The sequence below is a fragment of the Maniola jurtina genome, chromosome 4 (genome assembly GCF_905333055.1).
Source record: "Maniola jurtina chromosome 4, ilManJurt1.1, whole genome shotgun sequence".
NCBI classification, from domain to species: Eukaryota; Metazoa; Arthropoda; class Insecta; order Lepidoptera; family Nymphalidae; genus Maniola; species Maniola jurtina.
In genome coordinates this window covers 8,144,891-8,171,945 of record NC_060032.1, presented here as the reverse complement: position 1 = coordinate 8,171,945, position 27,055 = coordinate 8,144,891, and the positions used below count along the sequence as shown (strand labels likewise).

The 27,055-nt window shown below is 34.7% G+C and overlaps 5 protein-coding genes across 7 annotated transcripts in view; 2 read left to right on the top strand and 3 right to left on the bottom strand.

Annotated features, from left to right (window-relative positions):
* LOC123864237 (succinate--CoA ligase [ADP-forming] subunit beta, mitochondrial) overlaps positions 1 to 11,555 on the bottom strand; it is a 29,393-nt gene extending 17,838 nt beyond the window's left edge. For both annotated transcript variants that reach the window (XR_006795734.1, XM_045904527.1), the window contains exons 1-9: positions 11,379 to 11,555; positions 10,221 to 10,418; positions 4,581 to 4,651; positions 3,948 to 4,110; positions 2,361 to 2,501; positions 1,771 to 1,894; positions 1,030 to 1,173; positions 609 to 736; positions 7 to 159 (exon numbers count right to left, since the gene is read on the bottom strand). Coding sequence is in view for 1 of the 2 variants with exons in the window: in XM_045904527.1 (XP_045760483.1) it covers positions 7 to 159; positions 609 to 736; positions 1,030 to 1,173; positions 1,771 to 1,894; positions 2,361 to 2,501; positions 3,948 to 4,110; positions 4,581 to 4,651; positions 10,221 to 10,418; positions 11,379 to 11,444 (1,188 nt within the window). In the remaining variant the exon portion in view is untranslated. The remainder of the gene's footprint in view (positions 1 to 6; positions 160 to 608; positions 737 to 1,029; positions 1,174 to 1,770; positions 1,895 to 2,360; positions 2,502 to 3,947; positions 4,111 to 4,580; positions 4,652 to 10,220; positions 10,419 to 11,378) is intronic.
* Positions 11,556 to 13,621: 2,066 nt separating this feature from the next.
* Positions 13,622 to 15,365, bottom strand: LOC123864356 (transcription termination factor 5, mitochondrial-like). The gene has a single exon (XM_045904720.1). The coding sequence runs from the start codon at positions 15,209 to 15,211 to the stop codon at positions 13,637 to 13,639; it is 1,575 nt and encodes a 524-aa protein (XP_045760676.1). The 5' UTR covers positions 15,212 to 15,365; the 3' UTR covers positions 13,622 to 13,636.
* A 616-nt stretch (positions 15,366 to 15,981) lies between these two features.
* On the top strand, positions 15,982 to 17,783 carry LOC123864980. Its single transcript, XM_045905806.1, has 3 exons — positions 15,982 to 16,227; positions 16,512 to 16,787; positions 16,992 to 17,783. Exons 1-3 carry the CDS (start codon positions 16,089 to 16,091, stop codon positions 17,255 to 17,257), a joined length of 681 nt encoding a protein of 226 aa, XP_045761762.1. The 5' UTR covers positions 15,982 to 16,088; the 3' UTR covers positions 17,258 to 17,783.
* Positions 17,784 to 19,081: 1,298 nt separating this feature from the next.
* The window catches only part of LOC123864435 (pseudouridine-metabolizing bifunctional protein C1861.05), a 154,060-nt gene continuing 146,086 nt past the window's right edge, over positions 19,082 to 27,055 (bottom strand). Inside the window, exon 11 of the mRNA XM_045904854.1 lies at positions 19,082 to 19,659. Coding sequence (XP_045760810.1) covers positions 19,166 to 19,659 — 494 coding nt within the window. The 3' untranslated portion in view covers positions 19,082 to 19,165. The remainder of the gene's footprint in view (positions 19,660 to 27,055) is intronic.
* LOC123864442 lies at positions 22,206 to 26,303 on the top strand. Of its 2 annotated transcripts, none has more exons than XM_045904866.1 (7): positions 22,206 to 22,439; positions 23,062 to 23,200; positions 24,347 to 24,486; positions 24,607 to 24,762; positions 25,180 to 25,266; positions 25,496 to 25,667; positions 26,143 to 26,303. In XM_045904866.1, the coding sequence occupies exons 1-6, from the start codon at positions 22,433 to 22,435 to the stop codon at positions 25,645 to 25,647; spliced, it is 681 nt and encodes a 226-aa protein (XP_045760822.1). In that variant the 5' UTR covers positions 22,206 to 22,432; the 3' UTR covers positions 25,648 to 25,667; positions 26,143 to 26,303. The 2 variants fall into 2 exon arrangements, with proteins under 2 accessions (XP_045760822.1, XP_045760821.1); XM_045904865.1 differs by having other exon boundaries at positions 22,207 to 22,439; positions 25,496 to 25,674; positions 26,148 to 26,303.

Here is a 27,055-nt window from a genome sequence, read left to right as displayed (position 1 = left end):
CGTTACCTGCAAACGTACGATGACCGGTATCTGGATGTTGAGGTTCTTGGCTGCGTTGATGATTCCCTCCGCGATGACGTCGCATCGCATGATGCCTCCGAATATGTTCACCAAGATGGCCGTCACCTTGGGGTCTGACAGGATAATCCTGAAGGCTTCCTGGTGACAACGACGATGCTGATTAGTAAACTGTCACAATTTTTATGGTTCTGTAATAAAAGGAACCCTTACAGTCCTGTCTGTCTATCCATCTGTGGCACAGCCATTTTATTCAGAAACTATGTAAAGAGGAAATTTTGATGATGTCCATATAGTCATTCAAATAATAAATTGATCAATCGAAAAACAAACGATTGTTTCTTATTATTCAATTGTTGCATAGCGCGCGGGCCTGGGACAAATGGATCGAAAAGTTATCGATTGTCGATTTTATTCGATTGTTTTTTATGAAGACGAATAAATCCACAATCGATTGTTTAATGATTCGATTCAATTGATTGTTTTTTGCAACAATCGCCCATCGCTAGTCAAGTGGTCATCGCCAGACCTGCGCCGGTCACCTACACCCAATGCTGCGTAATATAGTCATAATATGAATAGTATATTACCGAGACAGCCTGCGCGGTGGCGCCGCCGCCCACGTCGAGGAAGTTGGCGGGGTCGCCGCCGTAAAGCTTGATGATGTCCATTGTGGCCATCGCCAGCCCCGCGCCGTTCACCATGCACCCGATGCTGCCTGCAATAAAGCATCCATACTAATAAATAATTATCACAGAGTTAATACCTTACACGTACGGAAGGCTCACTCCGCAAATACGTTTAAATAAAAAGCGACACTTGTAGCGATGCAATAAAGTCCAATTTAGCTCGCGCTGCATCAGCAGGAATAAGAGTTACGCGATAGAAAGAGAGGCGTATCGTAGGTGAATAAAATTTTTGGGTCACATTGTTGTGCAAGCTGAATTGGACTTTATTACGTCTAAAATTTAAAAACGTTCAATAACAAAGCAGAATTTGATTTCAACTTACCATCAAGAGCAATATAGTTCAAGTCAAACTTAGCCGCATCAATTTCTTTGGGGTCTTCTTGGCTGATGTCTCTGAGCGCGAAAAGCTCTTTTTGTCGGTATTGCGCGTTGTCGTCGAATCTGAACTTGGCATCCAAGCAGAAGACTGGAAAATATTTATAATTAAATTAGGGCTTTTAGCCCTGGATAAGCAGTAATCCAGGTCTATTCTAATATGACTATTCTAGTGGGAACTAGTGATAAAATGAGAAAAATCTATCCAACACGTCAGCTCATAGTCGAAAGACTGATTGCATGAAAAATGTTAGAGCTGCTTTTTCAATCGTCAAATAAACTTTTTCAGAAGAATAAATTAAGTATACATTTCGAAAGATGTGCAATAAAATTTGCTTTCATTTTATTTCAATTTATTTTGCTTGTTTTATTTCATTTGCCTTTTTCTTTTATTTAACCTACTATGACATGAAAATTTTATTTTTTTACATTAAATGTTGACTTATGAATGAAACAGACTAATTAAAACTGACAACAATTTACACACCAGTATAATATGGTAGAATGTGTAAGAATGGTTTTGCACCTGGTTTTAGAACATGCTCTGCCATCACAGATTTCTTTTCGTTGTTCCTAATTGTATTGATCATAGTACATAATGAGTACATACCTATTTACAATTTATTACTACTGTTTACATCTAAACGAAGTGGCAAGGTTAATTTGACTTGATAATTTAATAGCTCACATTGGCCAGTTATGGCATCTTCAGCGTAAGGGTTGATTTCAATCAAAAGTGCATCCTTCTGAAGAAACAGGTCATACATCTTCTTGATCATACCACAGGCCTCTTTGTTGTCATCAAGACCAATCTAAAAAATAAACATTTTTACTCAGTTAATTGTTTTATATTAAAAACAAGAATTTGAGTACATGATTTTTTTATTGCATTATAGGCTTGGCTTGAGTTTTTCGGACTATGTGCGACGTGCGTGGCTCGTTGCCACTTCAGCTTTGCTGTGACTCACTCTGTCAATCACTTTGATTCCTATGGCTGTCCTCATTTCTGATTTGATCTTGTAAAGAAACTCCAAGCATAGGACTCCATGAAATGCGTGTATCTAAATTTGTGAAATAAATTTTCATTTCATTTCATTTCATTCATAGTTCTCTCAATCGCCCATTGCTACTTCAGCTTCACCTGTTGAGCTATTATAGTTACTCAGAGTTTTTCTCTAGATCTCCTCATTTCTGATTTGATCATGTTAAGGAACTTCAAGTAGGACTCTCTGCATCGCCCATTGAGTGAGTAAAACGCATAGTAATGACAAACATTACCTTCTGAACAACCCGCGACACCTGTTCGTCAGTGATGCCTAGCTTGATGTCGATGGGCTCATATGTGATGGCGTCGGGGTTTTCCGCCGCCACGTCCTCGATGTTCACGCCGCCTTGCGATGAAGCTATGATGACTGGGCCCTGCAAGTAATAGATTATATTTTTAAAAAGTTGAAAAAACTATAATCCAACTACGGAGAAATTAAACAACTTGAACCCGACATGGTACAAGTAATATAATCTAAAAAGAAAGAAACAAGATAGAGCTTAATGCTATCATCGTCTTGAGTAAGACAAGTCTCATGATGTGTTCAATATGCCTGTTTATTTAGGTCTATTGAATTCTTCTGGCAGTTTCACATTAATAACATTATATAATTCATTTCAAATTCTGTATATTACATAGTATGGTTGTGAAAAATATTTTAACAAACAAGTAGCCCAAGTATTTAATGAAAAATACATCAGTAAATAGTTTCAAGGACAGTGATCGTGATACTAATATACTCAATTACAGATAGTTAAAATTAATTGCCATGTTTGCAATTAATTATGCTGATTTATATAGTTCATGCTGTATTGCTAGTTGCTATTAATACTTTTAAACAACAGGAAGGGACTGATAATAAATAATAATTATTATGTTTTGGTCAAGCATTGTTATGAAACTGATCAAATGCCTAATATTATAATTGTTTACTAGACTGTTTACTTATATTATGTAGACATCTAGTTATGCATGCGTCAACACAGATAAATTCCCAGGCATCATCTAGTTATGTTATGCATAACTAGATGGTGCCTGGGAATTCATCCATGTTGATTAAAAAGGAGTTTACCTACAGGTTGATTAGGATAAGCTATTTCCATTCAAATGCTTCACCTCAATCCTGTTATAATACCTACTTGTTAATAGTCAAGTTCATTGCCTTAAAACAAGTTGGGAGTAAGGTTGTAATATCACACTAATATCACACTAATCATACTAATATTATAAAGGAGAAAGTTTGTATGTGTGTGTGTGTGTGTGTGTGTGTATGTGTGTGTGTGTGTATGTTTGTTACTCCTTCACGCAATAACTACTGGATGGATTGGGCTGAAATTTAGAATGGAGATAGATTATACCCTGGATTAGCACATAGGCTACTTTTTATCCCGGAAAATTAAAGAGTTCCTACGGAAATTTTAAAAAACCTACATCCACGCAAACGAAGTCGCGGGTATCAGCTAGTAATATATAAAGCCGAAAGTTTCTATGTGTATGTGTATGTTTGTTACTCTTTCACGCAAAAACTACTGAACAGATTTGGCTGAAATTTGGAATAGAGATAGATTATACCCTGGATTAGCACATAGGCTACTTTTTATCCCAAAAAGCAAAGAAATCCTACGGGATTTTTAAAAACCTATATCCACGCGAACAAAGTCGTGGGCATCAACTAGTTATCCATATAATATCTATCGAATTCGTCAATCTCCGTCGACCGACTGTATGAAGTATTTCTTTGACTGGGGACACGGCGCGGTGCTAGCAACTGGCAAAGCCACATATAAATTCTGTGAAGAATGTTTTCGTAAAATACGCACATTGAAACTGCGTTCCATCATGATGGCGACGTAAAACTCTCGTCGCGGGAATTTTCTCTCCGTAACCATAACCATGTTGCAGATCCTCCCCGCCGCGCCAGTCTGCTTCGTCACTAAATACTGCTTCAGCATTTTGCCCACTATATCTCCGGCTGTTTGAGGGCTACAATTAAAAAAATAACACTTATTTGACTCATACAAGTTTTAACACAATCATCGTCCTATTGCCCTATTCATTCTGTGAATAATATTAAGAAAAATGGTGCTCGCTTCGCTTGTACTTTATCAATTAGCAAGTATAGTTCGCGACAGGCTTAGATGGCAATCGGGGTATGAGGCAGGGGGACGCCCCGCACACCCGCGCTCGCCTGCACCAGGTCAACGCAGAGGCTATGCGGGTGTGTGGGGCGTCCCCACCCTGATTGCCATTTCGAACTGTCACATACTATACCTAGATTTGATTTATTACAATATTCCACATATTGTGTATAAATAATAAAAAAAAAAACAATCACTGCACTCACGTTTATAGTGCATTTATGATATATATTTCTCTTTGTTGGTTTCAGTGTGATTGCTACTATATCATAATATATCCCTAATTTAATTACTATTTTTCAAATTTTAACTCACTTGTCAACCATTCGGACACCACCTTTGAGGCCATTTTTGAAGGCACCCTTTCCCCTGCCTCCAGCAAGTACCTTAAAGAAAACTTTACATTAGCTTAATTTATAAATATAGATACTCCTGTCTATACTCATGTGCTTAGTCGACGTAAGCCTGACTAGTTTCATCTGGGGTCCTTTTTCACAGGAGCACAGCTTAATTTATATTGAGAGTTAAAAAAAAAAAACACAAAATACAGTCCATCCTTTTGTAATACTTCTGTTAAGCATCCCAAGGTTGCTATAGCCAGAGGGATGCAGTTTCAATCCAGTCTGTCCCACAATTTTTGTCTAGAACTTGTAACAAAGAAAATTTTTCACCACCCAATAGGTGAAAAATTTAAAATAAAATTTATTTAAAAAAACAAAACAATAGAATTAATTCCTTACTTTTACTTCCAGCTGACAAAATATATATATATAAAATGGATATAGGGAAAACCTTCGGGCGCCAGCCAGCTGGATAGAAATCTCCACAGATAGACTTGCCGAGGCCTGGACTTTTAATCGCAAGTCAGAGATTCGGTCCACCTAGCCGTGCTCTCTATTCCGGGACGCCAAATGTCCTCAAGAAATAAATATTGGTGAATAAAAATCAAAGAATTTAAAATTTATTATTAAAAATTAATTTATTAAATTTCTAAAGTTTTATACAAATTTTATTTATTAAAGAGGAAAAAAAAATATGACAATTTATAATAGGTATCGCCCCTTTGTTCTTGTCTTAATTTTATATGTCTTATATATAGTTACAATGATCAAAATAAACAAACTTATAGTACCTGGGCCACATGGCCACACACTAGGTTATAAAAAAATAAAGTCCAAATTATCACAAAATTTGTTAAAATAGAGAATAAGCTAGGCACATGTCGAATATCTAACTAATTCCACAGGCCGAAAACTGCATTCCATCACACCAATTCCGGGATGGAATCCGATATAAAACGTAACATGTACGATCCAAAATGAAATTTACGGGAAAATTCCCATGATAAATGATCAAATGAGGCGTTAAATGATAACAATCTAGGATCAACGGAGATCTAGGATCAACGGAGATCTAGGATCAACGGCTGTAACAAGGAAATGTTAGGTTAAAATTTTCATTCATTTTCTTGTTGGAAAATTCAATGTTCTAATGGCGAAATTGGGTAGAAAAATGAACACTTACCGCTAAAAGCGCCGTGTCCTACCACTCTATAGCCCTCTGGCCCATAAATATGTATTATACTTATTTAGTTTAACTTTCACATTTTTTAAAAATTAATAATTGACGAGCAAATGTTTGCGTGTCTATGTAGGAAGAAAAAGTGAACCTTCAAAATGGCCACCGAAAGATGCCAACTTCATTCGGTAAACGAGCTGTCAAAAATGTTACTAGTTTTTTTTTCCAATATGAAAGAAGGTTTGACAGATCGTTGAATTACATTCCCAAACGTCACGCCTTAGAAACGTCATGGTGAAGTTTGGGACACTGACATATGACGTATAAAAGGTCTACAAACAGATTTCAGGTTATGTTAATAAAAATATGCGATCTAAATAAAGGATGTAACGGGACCGCTAAGGTACACGTTACAATTTCCCCTTTCTAGAGAAAAGAAAAAAAAACCCTTTTTTTTCTTTACCCTAAACAATTCTATAAGACAAAACAAAGGGAACTACCAAACAAAAGGAAAGTTAAATATCTAAATTTATGTAAGCCAAAACAACCAAATAATCATTAATAAATACAGATTGAGAAGCAATCCATTAAAACAAAATTCCTAAACTAGATTTGCATAGTATTGGTATACTACTGTCCAAGACACTAGCATCAACGCTGTGAAATGGCAAACCAAACTAGCGAAGAAGGGAAGAAAACTTTCTAAAGAGTGTGTGATTAGGATTGGTATACTACTGACCAAGACACTAAGCATCAACGCCGTGAAATGGCAAACCAACCTAACACAACATAAGCCAAAATAAAAAGAAGAGTCTAGAGTTAGTATGCAACTGATCAATCCACTGAGGCACCCTCGCCGCGTATTGACGAACTAACCTAGCTAAGGGGTTTTCGGAATGGTATGCAACCGAACAAAGCACTCAGGCACCCTCGCCGCGCATTGTCGAACCATCCATAATAAAGATGCGCTACAAAAGAGCAACACCTAAAACATCGTCCTGCCTAAAGCAAGGACCTAGCGAACATGTCCACATGTGTGAGACAAGGCCAAGGATGAGTACTAAAGACCCACATAGAAAAAAAATATATACATCTACTTGCCGATAAAACAGACACAAGCAGGAGGATAACATGGAGCATGTGCCAACCATGATCCCACAAAAGATCTGTACATATTTACAAAACTACCTGACTGACTATAGCAGAACAAGCAGGAGGATAGTACGGGGCATGTGCTAAACCGTAATCCCATAAAAGAAAACTATACATATTTACAATAAAATTAGGTAATACGGTGCAAACAAAGGCAAAACCGCAACCAAAAATGAGTTCTTCAAGAGCCTGGTAAAACGAAGCAACTGCATAACCGCTACCAAAAGATCTCTTATAAACAGAACTATAAAATCAAAAATATACAATATATACAAAAAGGAGAGGTAATGCGGAGCAACTGCATAGCCGCAACCTACAAATCGGTAGGACTGACAAAGGAGCCAAAAAAATCCTACACAAAATAATAATGAGTCCTTATTGTGTTAGCTTCTGCTAGATTCTTTTCCTGTTAAAATTAATTTTAAGTTTTAATTTTGTCAAATTTTAAGAATATCTTTTATATGGTATCTACCTGTACTATTTTTTTCCAAATCTTTTAATAAATATACTTTATCTGAAATTTTCTTTATTATTTTACATTTAACAAATTTAGGGGCTAATTTTGCGGAAAAGAAAGAAGCAGCATTGGATTGCACAAAGTTGCGCCTCCAAACTGTGTCTCCAACACAATAAGAAATGCTTTTTCTTCCTTCATTGTAGTATTTGGCATTTCGTCTATATGACTTGGCCAGATTACTAACAGTTTTATCAAAAATATTACTCAAAGTAAGAAGTGCGTCCGAATAATCTGAACGACTACCAATAGTTAACTCTGAAGGGTCAGAGATAGAATAAAATTTATGTAAGGATCCATCAAGGAAAACTTCCCTACCAAACATAAGAAAATTAGGTGTGTATCCTGTAACTAAATTAATAGTGCCATTAATAGCTGCCTGAACATGGGGTAAATATTTAGACCACGTTCTATGGTCACTTTCAACATAGCATGCTAAGCAAGTCTCAATAGTTTTGTTAAAACGTTCAACTGGGTTATTCTGAGGAGTATGTTATGAAATATTTTTGGAATATTATATTCTTTAGCAAAATTCAGATTTATTTAGGTTAATTGTAAGTCTAGAATCTTTTAATCTTTGATATTTATTTATCTAAAATGCTGAATGAATTTAAAATCTTTTGAAAGTAAAATAATAATATCATCTAGGTAACAGGACTTCGTTATCAAAATCTGGTCCAAACAAACGATCAGAAAGTCTGTGTAATTCGACGGTGCATTTGTCATACCAAATAACATCCTAACGAATACAAATAGACCACGACCTGGGACTACAAACGCTGTCTATTCTCTAGAAGATTCTTCTAACAAAATTTGGAAAAGCCTAAAAAAAATAGATAAAATTAAATAAAATAGATTTTCAATCGTCGTGCACCTATCATTTTCAAGAGAAAACTGGTCACAGCGACACCTATCAAGTTTTTGGCTCCGTTTCTTACAAAGAAATGGCCTTTTTAGGTAAAAGGTAGCATTTTCACTAGTAACACATAAATAATAGTAATATAAAAACCTCAAAATAAACTACGCTTATTAACTAGGCGAGCACACTTAAATTGCTATGCTAAGACAAACATCTTAGTATCTAGGCATACAATAGGAAAAAAATAAGTTACAAGAATACAATACACCTTAAAATATTACAAAAAATACAAATTAAGACAAGAACGAGAACAATTAAAATATTTATTCACTAATACTATGAGAATCAACACAACTAGGTTCCCAAATAAAAATCAGTCCCTGTTCGGGCGCCAATTGTAACAAAGAAAATTTTTCACCACCCAATAGGTGAAAAATTTAAAATAAAATTTATTTAAAAAAACAAAACAATAGAATTAATTCCTTACTTTTACTTCCAGCTGACAAAATATATATATATAAAATGGATATAGGGAAAACCTTCGGGCGCCAGCCAGCTGGATAGAAATCTCCACAGATAGACTTGCCGAGGCCTGGACTTTTAATCGCAAGTCAGAGATTCGGTCCACCTAGCCGTGCTCTCTATTCCGGGACGCCAAATGTCCTCAAGAAATAAATATTGGTGAATAAAAATCAAAGAATTTAAAATTTATTATTAAAAATTAATTTATTAAATTTCTAAAGTTTTATACAAATTTTATTTATTAAAGAGGAAAAAAAAATATGACAATTTATAATAGGTATCGCCCCTTTGTTCTTGTCTTAATTTTATATGTCTTATATATAGTTACAATGATCAAAATAAACAAACTTATAGTACCTGGGCCACATGGCCACACACTAGGTTATAAAAAAATAAAGTCCAAATTATCACAAAATTTGTTAAAATAGAGAATAAGCTAGGCACATGTCGAATATCTAACTAATTCCACAGGCCGAAAACTGCATTCCATCACACCAATTCCGGGATGGAATCCGATATAAAACGTAACATGTACGATCCAAAATGAAATTTACGGGAAAATTCCCATGATAAATGATCAAATGAGGCGTTAAATGATAACAATCTAGGATCAACGGAGATCTAGGATCAACGGAGATCTAGGATCAACGGCTGTAACAAGGAAATGTTAGGTTAAAATTTTCATTCATTTTCTTGTTGGAAAATTCAATGTTCTAATGGCGAAATTGGGTAGAAAAATGAACACTTACCGCTAAAAGCGCCGTGTCCTACCACTCTATAGCCCTCTGGCCCATAAATATGTATTATACTTATTTAGTTTAACTTTCACATTTTTTAAAAATTAATAATTGACGAGCAAATGTTTGCGTGTCTATGTAGGAAGAAAAAGTGAACCTTCAAAATGGCCACCGAAAGATGCCAACTTCATTCGGTAAACGAGCTGTCAAAAATGTTACTAGTTTTTTTTTCCAATATGAAAGAAGGTTTGACAGATCGTTGAATTACATTCCCAAACGTCACGCCTTAGAAACGTCATGGTGAAGTTTGGGACACTGACATATGACGTATAAAAGGTCTACAAACAGATTTCAGGTTATGTTAATAAAAATATGCGATCTAAATAAAGGATGTAACGGGACCGCTAAGGTACACGTTACAAACTATAAACTAATATTATAAAGAGGAAAGATTTGTTTGTGTGTAATTAATAAACTCTGAAACTACTAAACCGAGTTTCCTCATGATGTTTTCCTTTACCATTAAAACAAATGATATTTAATTGCTTAAAACGCACATAGCTCCGAAAGTTATAGGTGTGTCCAGGATTGGATCCCAGACCCCCGTATAGGTGGCAGTTGAAAGAAGAAATGCATACAAAAATGTAAATTACCTGGGCTTTCAATACAATGTCTTTGGTGTTAAGCTCTTGAGCAAACTTGATTGCCTCGTCTTTCGTCTTGGCAACATTGAACTTTGGCACGGGGATGCCATGGTCTCTGAGCAGTGTGTAGCTCACATACTCGTGCACGTTCAGGTGCCGCACCTGCTGCTTGCATGGTAGATTGCTTTGTGATGTTGCCGCCACCAGCTAAATTTTTTTGTATATTAATTTATCATATTCAGACTACTTATTATTATATGAGTGTCTATCTTTCTGTATGCTAGCTTTTCACAGCTCATCCGTATAACCAATTTTACATTTGACACAGAGATAAATTGGTAAATTCTTCTAGCAGGTCTATTTTACAGTCCTTTTTGTATAAACTAGACCTTACCTTTAGAGTGTTTTTTTTTAAATCTATGTTCTATGTTTTAAAAAGTATAAAACTTTTGGCCTATGTCCAGAATCTAGACTGACTGTTAATATTATGAACATAATGTAAAATATAATATATTAACTATGTTATGTAGCATAGGTAAATGTATCTATCTCTGCAAATATATTAAGTACTTCTTACATTAATTATTTATTTGTACCTTGTTAATAGTACCTATATAGTGATATGTGCATTATATTAATGCTGTGCTTACAGTGCTTACTCTATAAAAATATAATAAATTAATTAATTTTCACTAGAACAACATGACCAAAACAAGAATTAGATAAATGTTATCAGATGATATGATTGGATGATGAATGAGATTTATTTGATATCAAGTTATTTTTATATAAATAATACATATTATCTAGGGTATCAAGACTAATACAGGCATTAGAATAAATCTGCTAATCTCCTAATTAAAAAATAAACATTGTAGGTACGATGATGACGTAAGGACCGTGAGCTGAGCTGAAATTGACAAGGTCAGGCTTTTTAATTACATAAATTGAAACCAATTGCCTTTACGTAATTGATGAATAAACATGCAATGTAGAATTCAAAATGAGCGCGATTATTCTAAAGAAATTGACACAATATTTCATTCTGTAGAATTAAAATGCTACAAATTAAAACGAATCAAATTATTTTTTCTGGAGTATAGACACAAAAAATAATTATACCATTGGAAAGGTCATAAAATTTTGTAAAAAGACTTTGGTACATACCTTTGTTCCATTTTTCAGAAAGATTGTTTCAGCCAGGCCAAAAGAACGAGGTAGCAAAGACGCCATTTTTCATTCAAAATTGAATTTCAGAATTTCTGTTTGACTTAGTTCAATATGTCAAAAAGACAATGTTCATGGTGCTGCCATACCAAAAATTATTCTAATATGGGACGTATGGGACCGTATTTTATATTTTATTCTAAGATAGTACAGGATAATCACACACCATCACACACACCGATATATACGCAATGCATAGACGTGTGTCTAGGATAATCTATGGTCCAGTTTAATCTATGGTGCAGGCACGTTACCCGCGCAAGTTTGAAGTTATGGTTGACTTCGTCTGCGATGGCGTTTGCTGGCGCGCGTGCTATGCTTGTTTGGAGTGTTTTTTTTTGTTAAGAGTGGCTGGTTTTTGTGTTAGTTGGTGTTTTTTGGTGGTGGAACTGACTGGGAAGCGCTCTAAAGGGGCGCCGCGCGTATGTCGGCGGGCGCCGGCGCAGACGGAGTCCATACTTGTATAAATTCAATAACTTGAATATATCACAAACTTGACATTGGCTAATCAGAGTAAAGCCAGATTAAAGAAAAAAAAAAAAAAAAAGTTATGGTTTTTCATAATATTTTCAAGAATAGAATAGAATAGAATAGAATAGAATAGATTTTTATTTAAATAAACTTTTACAAGTGCTTTTGAATCGTCAAATAATTTACCACTGGTTCGGAATGCCGTTCCTACCGAGAAGAACCAGCAAGAAACTCGGCGGTTGCTCTTTTCAATTGTGCAATTTACAATAATATTCTATACTATACAAGCAATTGCAGACCCGCGCATTGCTGGAGCGAGTCAAATCCATGCTTTTTTATCATTTACATAATCTTCGATTGTGTAATATGCTTTTGCAAGGAGCATACTTTTAATGGATTTTTTAAACTTTGGTAAAGGCAAGTCTAATATTGACTGTGGAATTTTATTATAAAATATTACACTCATTCCCACAAATGACTTTCCCACTTTTCTGAGGCGGAGCGTAGGAGTTGCGAGCTTATTACGATTTCTAGTTGGCCTGCCATGGAAATCACCGAGTTTTTTGTAGCTGAGGATGTTTTGTCGTACAAAAATTATATTATTGTAAATGTATTGAGAAGCTACTGTAAGAATACCTATTTCCTTAAATTTCTCTCGTAGGGAATCGCGCGGTTTTAAATTATAAATTGCGCGTATTGCCCTTTTTTGTAAAACGAAAATTTTTCCAATATCTGCCGCTTTACCCCATAGCAAGATTCCGTAAGACATAATACTGTGAAAATAGGCAAAATATACAATTTTTGCAGTTTCCACGTCAGTTATCTGTCGAATCTTTCTAACAGCGTAAGCAGCAGAGCTGAGTTTGCCAGCAAGTGTTGATATATGGGCGTTCCATTGAAGCTTTGCATCTAAAGTTATCCCCAGGAACACGGTGGTCTCCTCTACTTTCAACATATCATTATTTATCATTAATTTTATGTTATTTGTCGTCTTGGTATTGGGCAGTGCGAATTCGACACACTTGGTTTTCTTTGCATTTAAAAGCAAATTGTTAACAAGGATGTGTGAAGTCTACCTATCTTTTGATTCTGAGAGGAGATCCATGCTTAGGACCGATGATGAGTTGAGACAGTTGAGATGATGTTAGTGGGTACCTACCTACCTAGTTAGCTAGGTAAGTAGGTATTAAACCTACATCCACACTTATTATTCACATGGTGTTCTCATATTTACACATCTCTTCTTATCATATTTTTAAAAAACGTTTATAAAAATAAATATGTAAACAGAAACAACAAACAATAACATAACAGGAACAACAAAAAAAAAATTAGAAACAACAAAAACTAATATAACACTAACACAAAAAAAAATACTAAAAATAATTTCGTGTTGAAAAATATTACTAATAATATTGAGAATCTAAACATATCCTACAGGCTGCAGGAAATATTAGACATCAAATTTTTATAAGAGAACGGTTTGCGGAGCGGCTTGCCCTTGTTGTTGAGACCTGAGAATGGCACATAGGTATGAGTGGAGTCTTTTCTGCCAGGTACTGTATGCAGCTTTTTGTGAGTTATGTACATATCTATGGAGTAATGCAATTGTTATTTTTAGGTTATTGAAAAGACAAAAAAAAAACATGAAATATTACTAATGGATAGGTTTTTGATGATGACAGGAAACTAAAACAAATTATTAAGGTTCTTGTTTGTATTTTTTCTTAAAAGGTTGAGATAATGGACTTGCGGGTTTCCTGTTCTTTTGTCAAATCAACAATGTTTTTTTGTTTTTCTTCTGACCAAACTCCATTTCCAGAAAAGTAATGATTCCTTTCAAGTATATATAAAATCAAACTTAGTTTTTGTGATTTATTAATTGCTTTCAAATCTAGTAATTCATTAAATAGCGGTTCAGTGCCAGAGCTTTTCTTCATGTTAAGCAGATTTAGTACATGCCGAATTTTATTCCATGGATATAAGAGAATAGTACAATTTTCAAAAATGTCACTAACTGTAAATTCACTACGCAGTTGTTCTTGGACATATTTTACTTGGATTAGAGGTATATATTGCCAAAATGGATGTCTTTTAATTACTTTTCCAATATCATTCATACTATACAAATTATCCAAGGATTGAGAGATACAAAAAAGAAGATCTTTTCCCTTTCCTAAGCGATCACCCTGAGCCCTATTAAACACATTGTAATGTGCTGAACTTCCTGAAAGTATGTTTAGGCTCAAGCATTTTTTGTTGTTGTTATATAAATTCATTAGTCTTTCTGATGCTTTGGTATTATAATGTATCATTTTTAAAAACCTTGGGTGATTATAAAATGCATTGAACTCTGGTGTGCTTCTAGCTTTATCTAATCTGTCCTTAATTGTACTGGGACTCAGCGTGTATATTTGAAAACATCTTCTTTGTGCCTCATCACCAATTCCATACTCTTCTAACAGTTTTTTTATTTCTAGTAGTGATGAACAGTTTTTAGTTGCTAACTTTGGGTGCATCCTTATAACTTCTTTTATATCAATTCCTCCAATTGTTCTAAGATTGTATATGATATTTTCTAAATTTTCTGGATCAGCATGCACTAAATAAAAATTTGATTTAATTTTATCATTTGTCATCAGTATTTGTCCTTGTAAAATGCTCAGTGTCTTGTTGATAGCTTGCAGGGGACGATGTTTTACAGTTGGATATGTCTGCAGCCCTCTATCAAATTCGTCTTGACTAAGATCCAATATTAGTTCTAAATATCTTTGAATAATTTTAAGCCTCAATGTATACAAAGTCATTTTATTTACATCTCCATAAACCAAAGTTGTAAGCGATGTTGGCCACTGGGTCATGTAACTTGCAAGTCTGTTCTCAACATTTACAGTTGCTGATATAATTTTTGAATTCTTTAATTCTCCTATAGTTTTTTGTTTCATAATCATCAAATGTGAAAGCAAATGAGATGGTGATATATTGTCAACTCCACATTCTTGTAACACTTGGAATCGAAATTTAAGTGTTACAGGTAATATACTGCAAAGAGATGGTTCTTTGAGGAGAACTTCTGTGTGAAATCCAAGTTCGTACAGTATTTCAATTACATTTTTTAGTCTTGTACTATCCAATTTCTTTATAACTGGATGTTTTAAAAGCAAATATTGAGCTTTACTTTCATTCACATTAAGATACTTGCATAAATGTTTTACATTGCTATCAGAGCAACTAGAAACTGAGCGTACAGCAATTTGCCGCCAGAACCTAAATCCTCTACGGTACAGTATTCTAAAAATCATTTATTTAATCAGTAATACGACTTTTTAAGGTGTGATTTTAATTATTTGTGATTTAATATTTTAATGAGTAACTTAGAGGAACCACAAATCACGACAAAGAAAGGAATTATACTTAAGTATATGAATGGGCTTAAATAAAGAACCTTCTAAACGAATATACCTTTTGTTTCTGGTCGGTGGAATATACTATCGCCAAGGCAAGCAAAGCACCTAAAATTTATAAATATCACTAAACTGTAAACAGTTTTTTTTTTCCCTCTCGTCTGGCTTTACAAAGATTAGCCAATGTCAAGTTTGTAGTTATTTGTAACAAGTTAGTTAAACTAGTATACAAGTATGGGCCCCGTCTGTGCCGGCGCTCGCCGACTTACGCACGGCACCCCTGGGCACCCCTAGCGCTTTCCAGTCAGTTTTAACCAAAAAAACACTCCAAAAAACCAGAGCACGCCCGCCAGCCAGCACCAACACAGACGAAGTCCGATTTAAAACTTTGACATTTGTACCAATTTGTACTTTAGGATTTGACCAGTTTGACCATAGCATTGTTGAAAAAATATTGATCGTAACATCGATATATCGATATTTTGTTTTCGAAAAAAGTGTCAATTCTGTAGGGCGTGGTGAAGAGCATTTATTGGCAGCACTGATTGAATGTGGCAAAAATACTCTGTGAGATCAGTGATCACAGACCAATAACATATATGTGAAGTGTCTATGTGAAGTGTGATGTTGTTTGTTGTTTGATATGTTATTGTTCTGTGATGGCCATTGTTGACAATTGACATTGTTGATGGTTGACTAAGCTTGAAAGTTGAATTGGGCGTTTTCTAAAATAGTTAAATTAAAAATTCATAATAGTTCCTCATTTTATTTTGAAATGGGCTCCAAATCCAAAACGGGCCTCTTCGCCCTAGGTTTTTATGGGCTGGCTTCTTTTTTTATAATTATAGCTTTTGTAAGCCCCTACTGGTTAGTTACGGATGGTAAGCTCAAAAATCCCAAGTTTCTCAAAATAGGTAAGTGGTACAAAATGCTTTAATGTTTTTTTTAGTAACTTTTTATTTAACATTCAAACTGAAATTAACATGTTTATAATTTCATGCTGTTTGTGAATGTTTTTGATAGCTTTAAAACCGCTGTAAGGCTTACCTCATTAGATATGAGGGTAATAACATTCTGTTGCTAATTTATATCTGCAAATCGACTATATTAAATATTTTCATGTACTAGATTTGGATCATCCACTAGTATGTCAACTGTTCTGTTATGAATTTGACGACAGGTTCATTTATATTTACAGGTTTATGGCAGGTGTGTTTCAATGGATTTGAAGAAGTTCATCATTGGTATGATGTATCGTTTAAAGGCTGCTGGTGGATATTTGAAGAGGAATACTACATTATACATGACATATTGTTGCCAGGATTTTTTATAGCAACACAGTTCTTTTTTACTGTGTCTATATGCTGCATTCTAATTTCACTTGTTCTATCGTTTTCATACATAAGGAAGGACCATGATGATGACAATTATGTTACTCTGTTAGTAACATTTGGCACAATTCTTGTTATAGGTGGTAAGTTCAGATATCATTAAGATATTTTATATCCATTTCTATTTAGGTTATTCCTTTCATTATTGAGAGTGGGCAATGAAAAACGACTGATAATTTCAGTATTGTCAATATATTTTTTTATTGTCTCTATCTTAAATATTCCTATCTTATTTAAATCTTATAACTAAAGTAGTAAACTACAAATATTATAATGTTAATTTGCAGGTTTCTCAGGGATAATATCTGTTGTAACATTTGGAGCTAGAGGTGATGGACGTGACTGGATGCCCAATTGGGAACACAATGACTTAGGTTGGGCGTTTGCTCTTGGTGCTATTGGTGTGATACTGTTGTTTCCAGCTGGCATACTCTTCCTGGTTGAAGCTAGGGTACGAAAATATAAAAGGTTACATGAAATGCAAAGTAGGGAGCCCTCTTCTTACACAATGCAAGAGAGAAAAATGGCATATCCAGGCCACACAGACATATAATAAGTTATAGTATCTTTTTTTATATAATATCGTAACTGCCTATTAGCTTTTGCAAGAAAATAATGAGCTTTACACATGTCCGTCCATTACCAAGATAATTATTATTAGAATCTCAGAAGGTACATAAGTAAATATTATTTACTTAATCTTTTTGTTTGTGTATTATTTTTATTGGTTATTTTTTTTTTGTAATTTTTAAGATAAAAAATGAGTTTATAAGAATCTTTTTGTACTCTAAAGTAAGTAGTAATAATATTATAATTATTATAAGATAAAACTAATACTTACAAACATCTTTCGACAAATAACTTTTGAAGGAAAATCCACACATGCAAGCTGAGCAACTCAGAGCTGCTTAGCTTGCATGCTGTACATGAATAAAGTTAAACAGCTTGTTTCACTCTGCACAAGCAGAGTTGTAACTTTAACTTAACCCATGTACGTACGTACACACCTGCAAACTTGAGCCATTATATTCGTAGGTATGGATTGTCCTTTACAGAGTTAAATAAATGTTTGTAAATTAGAATGGCTTTTTATTATAAACTCTTTTCTGTTATATATTTACTCAGAAAACATCTTTGCAAGCATAAATGGTTTAGTTTAGTATGGTCTAACATTACTTACCTACATTTATAATTTCAGTTGCTTAGATCTGTGAGTAATATGAGTAATTCTCCTATCTATAGTTATTTTTTACTTAAAAAACCGGCCAAGTACTAGTCAGACTCGTGCACTGTGGGTTCCGTACTAGGGTTTTTTTTCCGACATTTTGCACGATAAATCAGAAACTATTATCCATAAAAATCTGTTTTAGAATGTACAGATAAAGCCCTTTCATATCCCACTAGGTATAGTTAGTTTTCTTACATTGAAAATTTAATCAATTTTTAATTTTTTTTAATGATGTAACCAGAAATTTATGGTTTTCGGATTTATTCCTTTACTTGTGCTATAAGATCTACCTACCTGCCAAATTTCATGATTCTAGGGCAACGGGAAGTACCCTATAGGTTTTCTTGACAGACGACGGACGGTCAGATAGACAACAAAGTGATCCTATAAGGGTTCTGTTTTTCCTTTTGAGTTACGGAACCCTAAAAAAGCTTCAGATTTTCCCGACTTTAATTAATTAATTTAATTCCTTCATTATAATATTATTATGAAAATAAAATATGTATTTGAATATCCCGCTTTAACATCTGCCACAGACTATGCCATTTTGACCTTTTTTTTTTTTCTTTAAACCTGGCTTTACTCTGATTAGCCAATGTCAAGTTTGTGATATTTTCAAGTTATTGAATTTATACAAGTATGGACTCCGTCTGCGCCAGCGCCCGCCGACATACGTGCGGCGCCCCTTTAGAGCGCTTCCCAGTCAGTTCCACCACCAAAAAACACCAACTAACACAAAAACCAGCCACTCTTAACAAAAAAAAAACATTCCAAACAATCACAGCACGCGCGCCAGCAAACGCCATCACAGACGAAGTCCACCTTTTTTATATTACATTGAACTTATTGTAAGGCACGTTGTACACAACTTTAAAAATCGGACAATATGATTATTGTAAACTAAACTAACTAGTTAGGAATATGAAATTTCGGTATATCATGTAGTTACCATAAATACTGTATTTAAACAAAAAATACTGAAAACAACGATTTATAAAATAGTTTGTAGATGTGACCAAAACAAACGAGCATTTTTTGGGGTTTTCTTTCACGGTTTATTGTGATATAGTTACTTGCACGGAAAAGAAATATTTCATGTTCATAATTTATTATTATATTATACGGAACCATAAAAGAGCGAGGCCTGACTCGCCCTTGACCGGTTTTTTCATTTAACGAGAATGACGTAAATAGATCATACAAATAGTGACTTACGACTTGCGATACGAAACTTTATTTTTGGTTTTTGAGTCTTGACATATTAAATTTAAGCGGGACTGTTTCTTTAATAAGCAGTGCTTGCTTCGCAGTTTCAAACCCAATGGATATACTTTGAGATTCTTGTAAGTTTTGGAGGATACCATGTATGAAACCACTTGCAAAGCAATCTCCTGCTCCTGAAACATTCTCAACGGTATTTAATATTTTGGCGGGATATACTTGTACATCCAACTCCTTAACATATGGTTCCAACTTATTATTTATACGTTTGATCGTAATAGCACCTTTGGATCCTCTTGTTACTATGAGTACTCTGACACATTTTAATATAACTTTAGAAAGTTCAACAACTTCATCCAATTCATTTGTTTTCATAACGTTAATATCAGGATTCATAAAGTTTGCCATAGCTCTAAGTTCCATCAAATTTGGCGAAGCATATGTTATACTATGTTTTCCATGAAATGGTTTAATTGCTTTTCTTCTATCCGTTGGTTCGAAAAAGACTAGAAAAAACAAAACAAAATAAATATTACCCATCTTATCCAAACTGATACACTTAATTCTATAGGTAAATACGATAGTGTGTCTGCCTGCTTGACTGATTTTAGGCAGTAGACGTACAAAAATAGCTTAATTCCATTATTGGAGCTTACTTTTGTCTCATAAAATCAAAGAACCCCCATGGGATTTTTAAAAACCTAAACCCACACGGATGAAGTCGCGGGTGGAGGTACCTACCTATTGACAAGGCCTTGACTGTATTATTTATAATTTTATAAAGAAGCAAGATATGCTTGTAGCGATAAACTCTGACACTACTAAACCGATTATGACTAATAATAATGATTCTTTCACTAATAAGAAGCTACCTACTTTATCCAGAAGTAATACCTACATACATAATTATGTAATTATTAGTAAGTTTAATATATAAAAACATTCTGCCGGGTGGATCAACGGTTATGTAAGTCAAGTGAGTGTAGGCGAAGCCTAAATATGTTTTGAGGATTCCGTACCTCAAAAGGAGGAACGGAACCTTTATATCACTTTGAAACAATTGTTCGTCTGTCTGTCTATCTATTCGTCTGTCGTGTCTGTCAAGGAAACCTTTAGGGTAGTTAGGTACTTCCCGTTTATCTAGAATCATGAAATTTGGCAGGTAGGTAGGTCTTATAGTACAAGGAAAACATCCGAAAACCGTGAATTTGTGGTTACATCACAAAAAAATTAATATGTGTTCATGAACAAATAAGTAAATATTTTCAAATAGGTACGATAAATATCAAGTGGGGTATAATATGAAAGGGCTTTGCCCTGCCTGTACATTCTAAAACCAATTTTTATAAATTTTTATGCATATCTACCTAATAGTTTTTGATTTATCGTGCAAAATGTCGGAAAAATACTCGAGTACGGAACCCTCGAGTCTGACTTGCACTTGGCCGGTTTTTGATTATGAAAAGAGTTTGCCCGATTGGTAAACATAAACATACATACGCAAACACCCGTCCACACCCTTGCCCATTGTTTGCCATTCCTTGTTATTTGCCGCAAGCATGAGGCGTGTCCATGGGAACTATGAATGATTACCTATCCTTGACTTGGTGTTCTGTGGTTTGTCTGAGTGTTTCCATTTATAGGGATTTCACCCTATTTAACGGCAATACGGCTAATTTTATGTATATAGGGTGAATACTGAATATCTACAGAAACTAGGGTAAATGCAAAATCGTAAGTGTAACACTGGTTTGACTCCACCCAAATTCAGAATCAGAACAGAATAAAATGAATCCAATGTCGTTAGGTCGCCGCTTTACTTGTTACTAAAACTTTTGTAATTTTATCGACTATCATCGTGTTTTGTGAACTCAACAAGGTGTTCTGTTCAGTGTAAAGATTGTTTTTAACTGTTTAGAAATATACCTAGTAAATTACTATAGTTAAATGATAAAAACTTAAAGTTTGGTGCTTCTGTTTCAGAATCTAAAAGTTTGTTTGGAAACATTTTTTGTTTTTTTATAGTTTTAATCTTGAGTGACTATCATATTTGAGAAAATTATCGCTACTGCCGACTCAGGTATGCATTTTCTATTAATCTACAGTATTCGACTTTATAGCTGGTGGCAAAGCTGGACATTTTGTATTTGATTCTAGGATTCTGGTTAATTTTTCTTGTTCTCTTCTTGTTTCGTGGCTTTTTGAAGTGCTAGACTGTCTAGTACTTTGCCAGTGTCAAGTAACTTGAAGGGGGCCCAATAAATTTTATTAATTTAATTCAATTTTTGTAATTTTAATTAAAATACAATAGCTATAGGCATTATTTAGGTAAGTACTTCTTAGAAACGCTAGCAAGCTGATTTTTTTGCATTTATTATAAATTATAATATTCAAGTAATATAAGAAAACTTTTGATATGATAAAAATAGAATAGTAACTTCTATTCTATTACATCTTATCTAAAAACTAAATAAACTTACCACTAAAATCTGCAAAAAACTCAGAGGTTGTTTAAGCAAGGCCAATTTTTTAAATTCCATTACAAGTTAGCCCTTGACTGTGATTACACCTGGTGAGAAGTGAAGCTGCAGTCTAAGATGGTAGCTAAATAACTTAGCAAAGGATTAGGACAGTATCTGCTACACCCATGCCCCTTACCGGTTTCTACACAGCATCATACCAGAATGCTATATCATTTGGCTTTGCTGATAGGATGGTAACTAGCCAAAGTAGTAGCAAATTACAAAGATGCCATTTTCCTAAAGCACTACTCAAGCAGGGATTCCATTTGATTCAGGATGAATTTTAAAAACATGTGGGCTACTTTTTATCCCAGAAAATAAAAGGCATTTTTAAAAAACCTATATCCACCCAGACGTAGTTGCTGGCATCATCTAGTAATACTTATAAAGACTTCAGTTTTACCAAAAAATATGTTTTTTTTTTTTTGAGATTCTGATTTCAATTATCAAAATATTTGAAGCTTATCATATGCTCATATTTTTACTTATTTTTTTTTAAAGGCTAAAATGCTTCCTTTCCTGTATCTGTTAAACATAAAAAGTACTTTTTGTTAATATTTCTCACAGTAGGCAACGTGTGTGAAAATCTTAGCATTGTATATGTTACTTTGAATGTATGTCTACCATTCATTTAGCAAAGATTGCGAAACATTTCAAGTTTGTTATTCATCACAGTCACACAACCTTGTTTTGTGTAAAATGAACCTCAGTTTAACTCTAACACCATTAATGGTTTGTACCAAGGCTTTTGTGATTAATGGCAGGTATGTTTATCATAATGGTATCATGTTCTTAGACCTTAGAACACCACTGAATCAGTATTAAATACAGTACAGTTATGATTAAGCCCCATTGTCACCAACAGTGTTTGTTTATTTACCCTGCATGCAGCTTCCAAATACATTAGTGTGGATGTAACTTTTTGTAAAGGAAAAAACACTAGCTTGACTTTAATAGCTTATCAAGTGATAAAAGCTATTAAGTATAGAAGCTAATGAGAATGACAGATAAAGAAAAAATCAACTGCTGCGAGGCTGGACAAAAGCAAAGCTTCTACACATTTTTTGGTGAAAGTAGTCTCAGTCTAGAGTACTCTAGAGTGTTCACTCAGTGCTTGCGACTCGAAGTCTATGACACAAGTGTGAGCTAAAACATCCGTAGGTAATCACCAGCAGAGGTGAAGGGAACTATTAGAGTGAGAAAATAGTTTTCACCGGCGGTGATGGTGATGCGACGTCGATTTTTCTTTCATTTTATTACCAGCTTCGAAATAATTTGAAAACTTAGAGTGGGACCAGACGAGAGCCATTTTTGTAAAGTAAGGTCATTGACACCTTAGATTAGAATTTAATTATAAATTAGGTGTTTGAATTACTATTGTTACAGTAACCATGAGGAAAAGAAGTATGGCAGGTAATTGTGGGATCATTGTTTTTATGATTGCCCTTGTCACTGTGGCATTGGCGTTCGGTACGCCCAGTTGGCTCGTTAGCGATTATAGGATACGAGGAGCCAAGCTAGACAGGTGATTAATATTATGTTATGTTTTTTTAACTCAAAACTCAAACTCAAAATCATTTATTCAAAGTACACATTTTGATGGTCATAATTGTTAGATTTGTAAGATGATATAGTGGTGATAACTCATTACGTAAACTTAAAAAAAACTAAAGCTTTGGGGGTTCCAAACGCGCCCAGGTCTGCGAAGAGCCCACAACAAACTCAACGGTGTATTTTTTACTATCACCATTTAGAAACATAAAACAAGAATAAAGCATGAAACAAACACAACGCACGACGGAAACTGCAGGGTGTGACGTTTCACTGACACGCATCATTCATCAAGCTTAGATTAGTTTTACAAAGAACAGGTCAAACTCTAGCACGTGACATTGGCACGTACGCAACGGCATTGACAGATTTTTATCTACTAACACTCCCTTGGTGGTCACTCAGAGAGCATATTAGGAGATTCTAAGGTCGAAATCTATAGAGCGCACTTTGACTTTGCTTAAGTCTTAAGTTAAAACGAGACAGATTTATGTCAGCGGTATAACACTGTCTCGTTTTAACAATGTCTTAAGTCTGAGCAAAATCAAAGTGTACTCTATAGATCTCAGCCTAAGATCTGTTACGAACACATCAGAGCCTCCCTTGCGCAACACCCATTGGGCTCGCCTCGGCGAAAAGTCCTGCTCTGTTTACAGGGATATTGTCGGCCTACAAGAGCAACATAAGCGTGACCTTATGCGTACTTCACAGTGTGAATTTTCTACAGTTCAAATTCAAAATATTTTTATTCAGTTAGACTTTTACAAGTATACCTACTTTTGAATCGTCAAAAGCATCTGCCACTTGTAAGATAACCTTCCTCCTTCCTTGTAAGATAACTTTGTGCCGGGACGATAACGTATTCAAATATGTTGAACGTTAAATTGTCGCATGTTCTGTTTGTTTCAGTCTTTATTTTAATTTAATTTGAAACTTTGAAAATGAAATGATCCTTGCGTTTTGAGTTTGACTTTTGACACGCAACCCTGACCTAATTGTACGGTTATTTCTACACATTAACAAATAAGTTATGTAGATAATAAATCTAGTTATAGACAAATGCAATAATTTCAAATTTTTTTTCGAAAATATCGCGTTGACTCGGTCGTTTCTATTTTAGACTGGGATTATGGAGTCACTGCTTCAGATCACTGCCAGATCCTTTGGATCAGTATCAAAGACGATTTTTCGTTGGCTGTCGTTGGGTCTATGATCCTTTTACAACTGGATACGATAAAATTCGTGGGTATCTGCTGCCAGGTTAGTATTCGTTATTAACTAAGCAAGTCTTAAATATCACACTTATTAAGTTTATCCCAAAAAAAAAAAAAATGATTGAATTTCAAAGAAACCTAAACTACTATCCTATATTTGTTTCAGGTTTTATGATCGCAACTCAATTATTTTTCACCCTATGTTTGATCGGCGTGTTGATTTCAACAGTTTTGGTCATAGTGTTCTTCCTATGCTGCGGGCCCGATCAAAATCGATATGTTATGATAATCAGAGTCATAGGATTCTTAATGTTAGCTGCAGGTAAGAAGTTGTACTAAATTTCAAGTTAAGTAGGAACATCGACGTTTTTCGCACGCGAAAAGAGATCAACGTCTTTACGCCATTACTGTGAGCACACCGAAGCATTTCGCATGCGATAGCGAATCGTCATCGCCCTTATGTCAAAGGCATAAAGGTGTTAATAGTATCTATTCTCACTCTCATCACTACCTATCTCATCCGATAGTTGCTTAAGGGCCAGCGCAGTTTGCGGTCTGCGGCCCACCTTAAACGCCATGTGAAAATCAAAATACTTACATTAAATTAAATTCTAATATTGATTAAATAGTGATGTTTTAATATGACTGGAAAAAGATACATGTCAAAATTCCAGCGCTGCGAATCAGTTGTTGATGTGTTCAAATAAGAATTTTCAAGTGGTGTTATAATTTATTTCAGGCATAAGCGGCGGGATAGCAGTCATTGTGTTTGCTTCTTTGGGAAATACAGATGGATGGATGCCTGATCATGCTAACAATTATTTAGGTAAATATCAATAATAATATGATTACTAACACGTAATAATGACGAAATTAGGAAAACCGCTCCATGAACAAAGCTGATTTCAAGATGTGTATTGTTAATAATATATTCATATTATTTTGTCTAAGGCATAGCTAAATCCACCTGTACGAAGCTTAGTCGGATCAACCAGTAACTACTATAGTTAAATAATTAGATTACGAAACTTAAAGGTATTTATTAATTTTTATAGGGTGGTCGTTCGGCCTAGGCGTGGTAGGTGCCGTGGCCTGCCTCGTGACTGCCGCGCTGTTCCTCACAGAAGCGAACATACAACTGAAGAAACGTAAGAGACTAAAGGAATCCCAAACGCGCTTCGAGATGGAACACGAATCAAAAGCGTAACAAACCAACCTAAGCTCACACTAGTATCCATAAATTATACGTATAGACCAGATATAGATATGCAACTCTATGTTGTAATTTTTCAGAAATTCAAAACGCAAACTATAGATGGCGCTAGCGTCAATTGGCGCTAGACCTCTCGCTAGATGGAGCTGTACTAGTTTTGAACATAAATTATACGTATAGACCCAGGTTTTGAACTTTTACTATTATAGTATAATAAAGAAAAATTAATATTCTTTGCTCTAATCCGCCAAACAGAATAAAATATCTTTAACGTTAAAGATTTATTCTGTTGCGAAACGTACGTACGTCGAGTGTTTTAACTTTAAACACTCGACGTAGTACATACGTCGAGTAGATGCAAGGTGTCTCCATCTATTAGAAACCTGAGAACTATTTTTGAATTAGTTTTAGAAACATGTCCTATAGCTGGCGCTAATTTCCATACATTTATTTTAATAAAGTGGGTTCTATGGAAGTTTCACCCCCCTGCTAGTATCTATAGTTCTTGCAATTCACGAGCGCGCGTGAGCTTTACTTGTGGTTAGGTCGTATACAATTGGGATAATGCCTATGTCTAAAATATATTATTTATTAGGAGTCATTAAATAACTTCCAAAATTCGTAAAATCCACGTCCGATGTTAGTTTTAAGTTTGCTAACTATTTTAAATTATCGATTTAATTAAAAAAAGTACGTTCAATTATGTCAAATGTCTATGACGTCACATCTGTGAATTTCATGCAATTTCCCCTACTAAGCGAGCGTTTGGACGTTTGATAAAAAGTCACTGTATTGACTAGTAGTCATCATCCCTATTGCGTCTTACAAGCACATTGCGTGAGACGTATGCGTGCCTGTGGGTGTGGGACCAATCAAGCTGAGATCGCATTTTGACTTAGCTCAGACTTAAGACACTGTTAAAACGAGACAACGTTATCTGGCATAAATCTGTCTCGTTTTAATTGAAACTTAAGTCTAAGCAAAGTCAAAGTGTGCTTTATATATTTCAACCTAAGTCACACATTTACTTATAGCGATATGACTTAAACATGACCCACGCGTATCGTTGAAACGCAAGAACTATAATAAGCTACTGTCCGTGTACGATAACATGAAACCTGCCTTAATAAATAAGAAAATGTGATTGTCTGCTTTGCTACCTTTTTATTGCTCAACTACTAAACCAATCTTGACAAAAGGCATATAGACACAGCTTAGGTATATCCTGGAGATTGAAATAGGATACTTATTAATTTTTTATTCCGAATAATCGAAGAATTCTCACGGGTTTAAAAGACATCCTAAATTCGCGTGGATGACGTTGCTATTACGCTAAGATAGTGTGTGGGAAGTCATACCTGATAGGTCTCATGTTATGCTATACACTGTGTATAAAAATCCT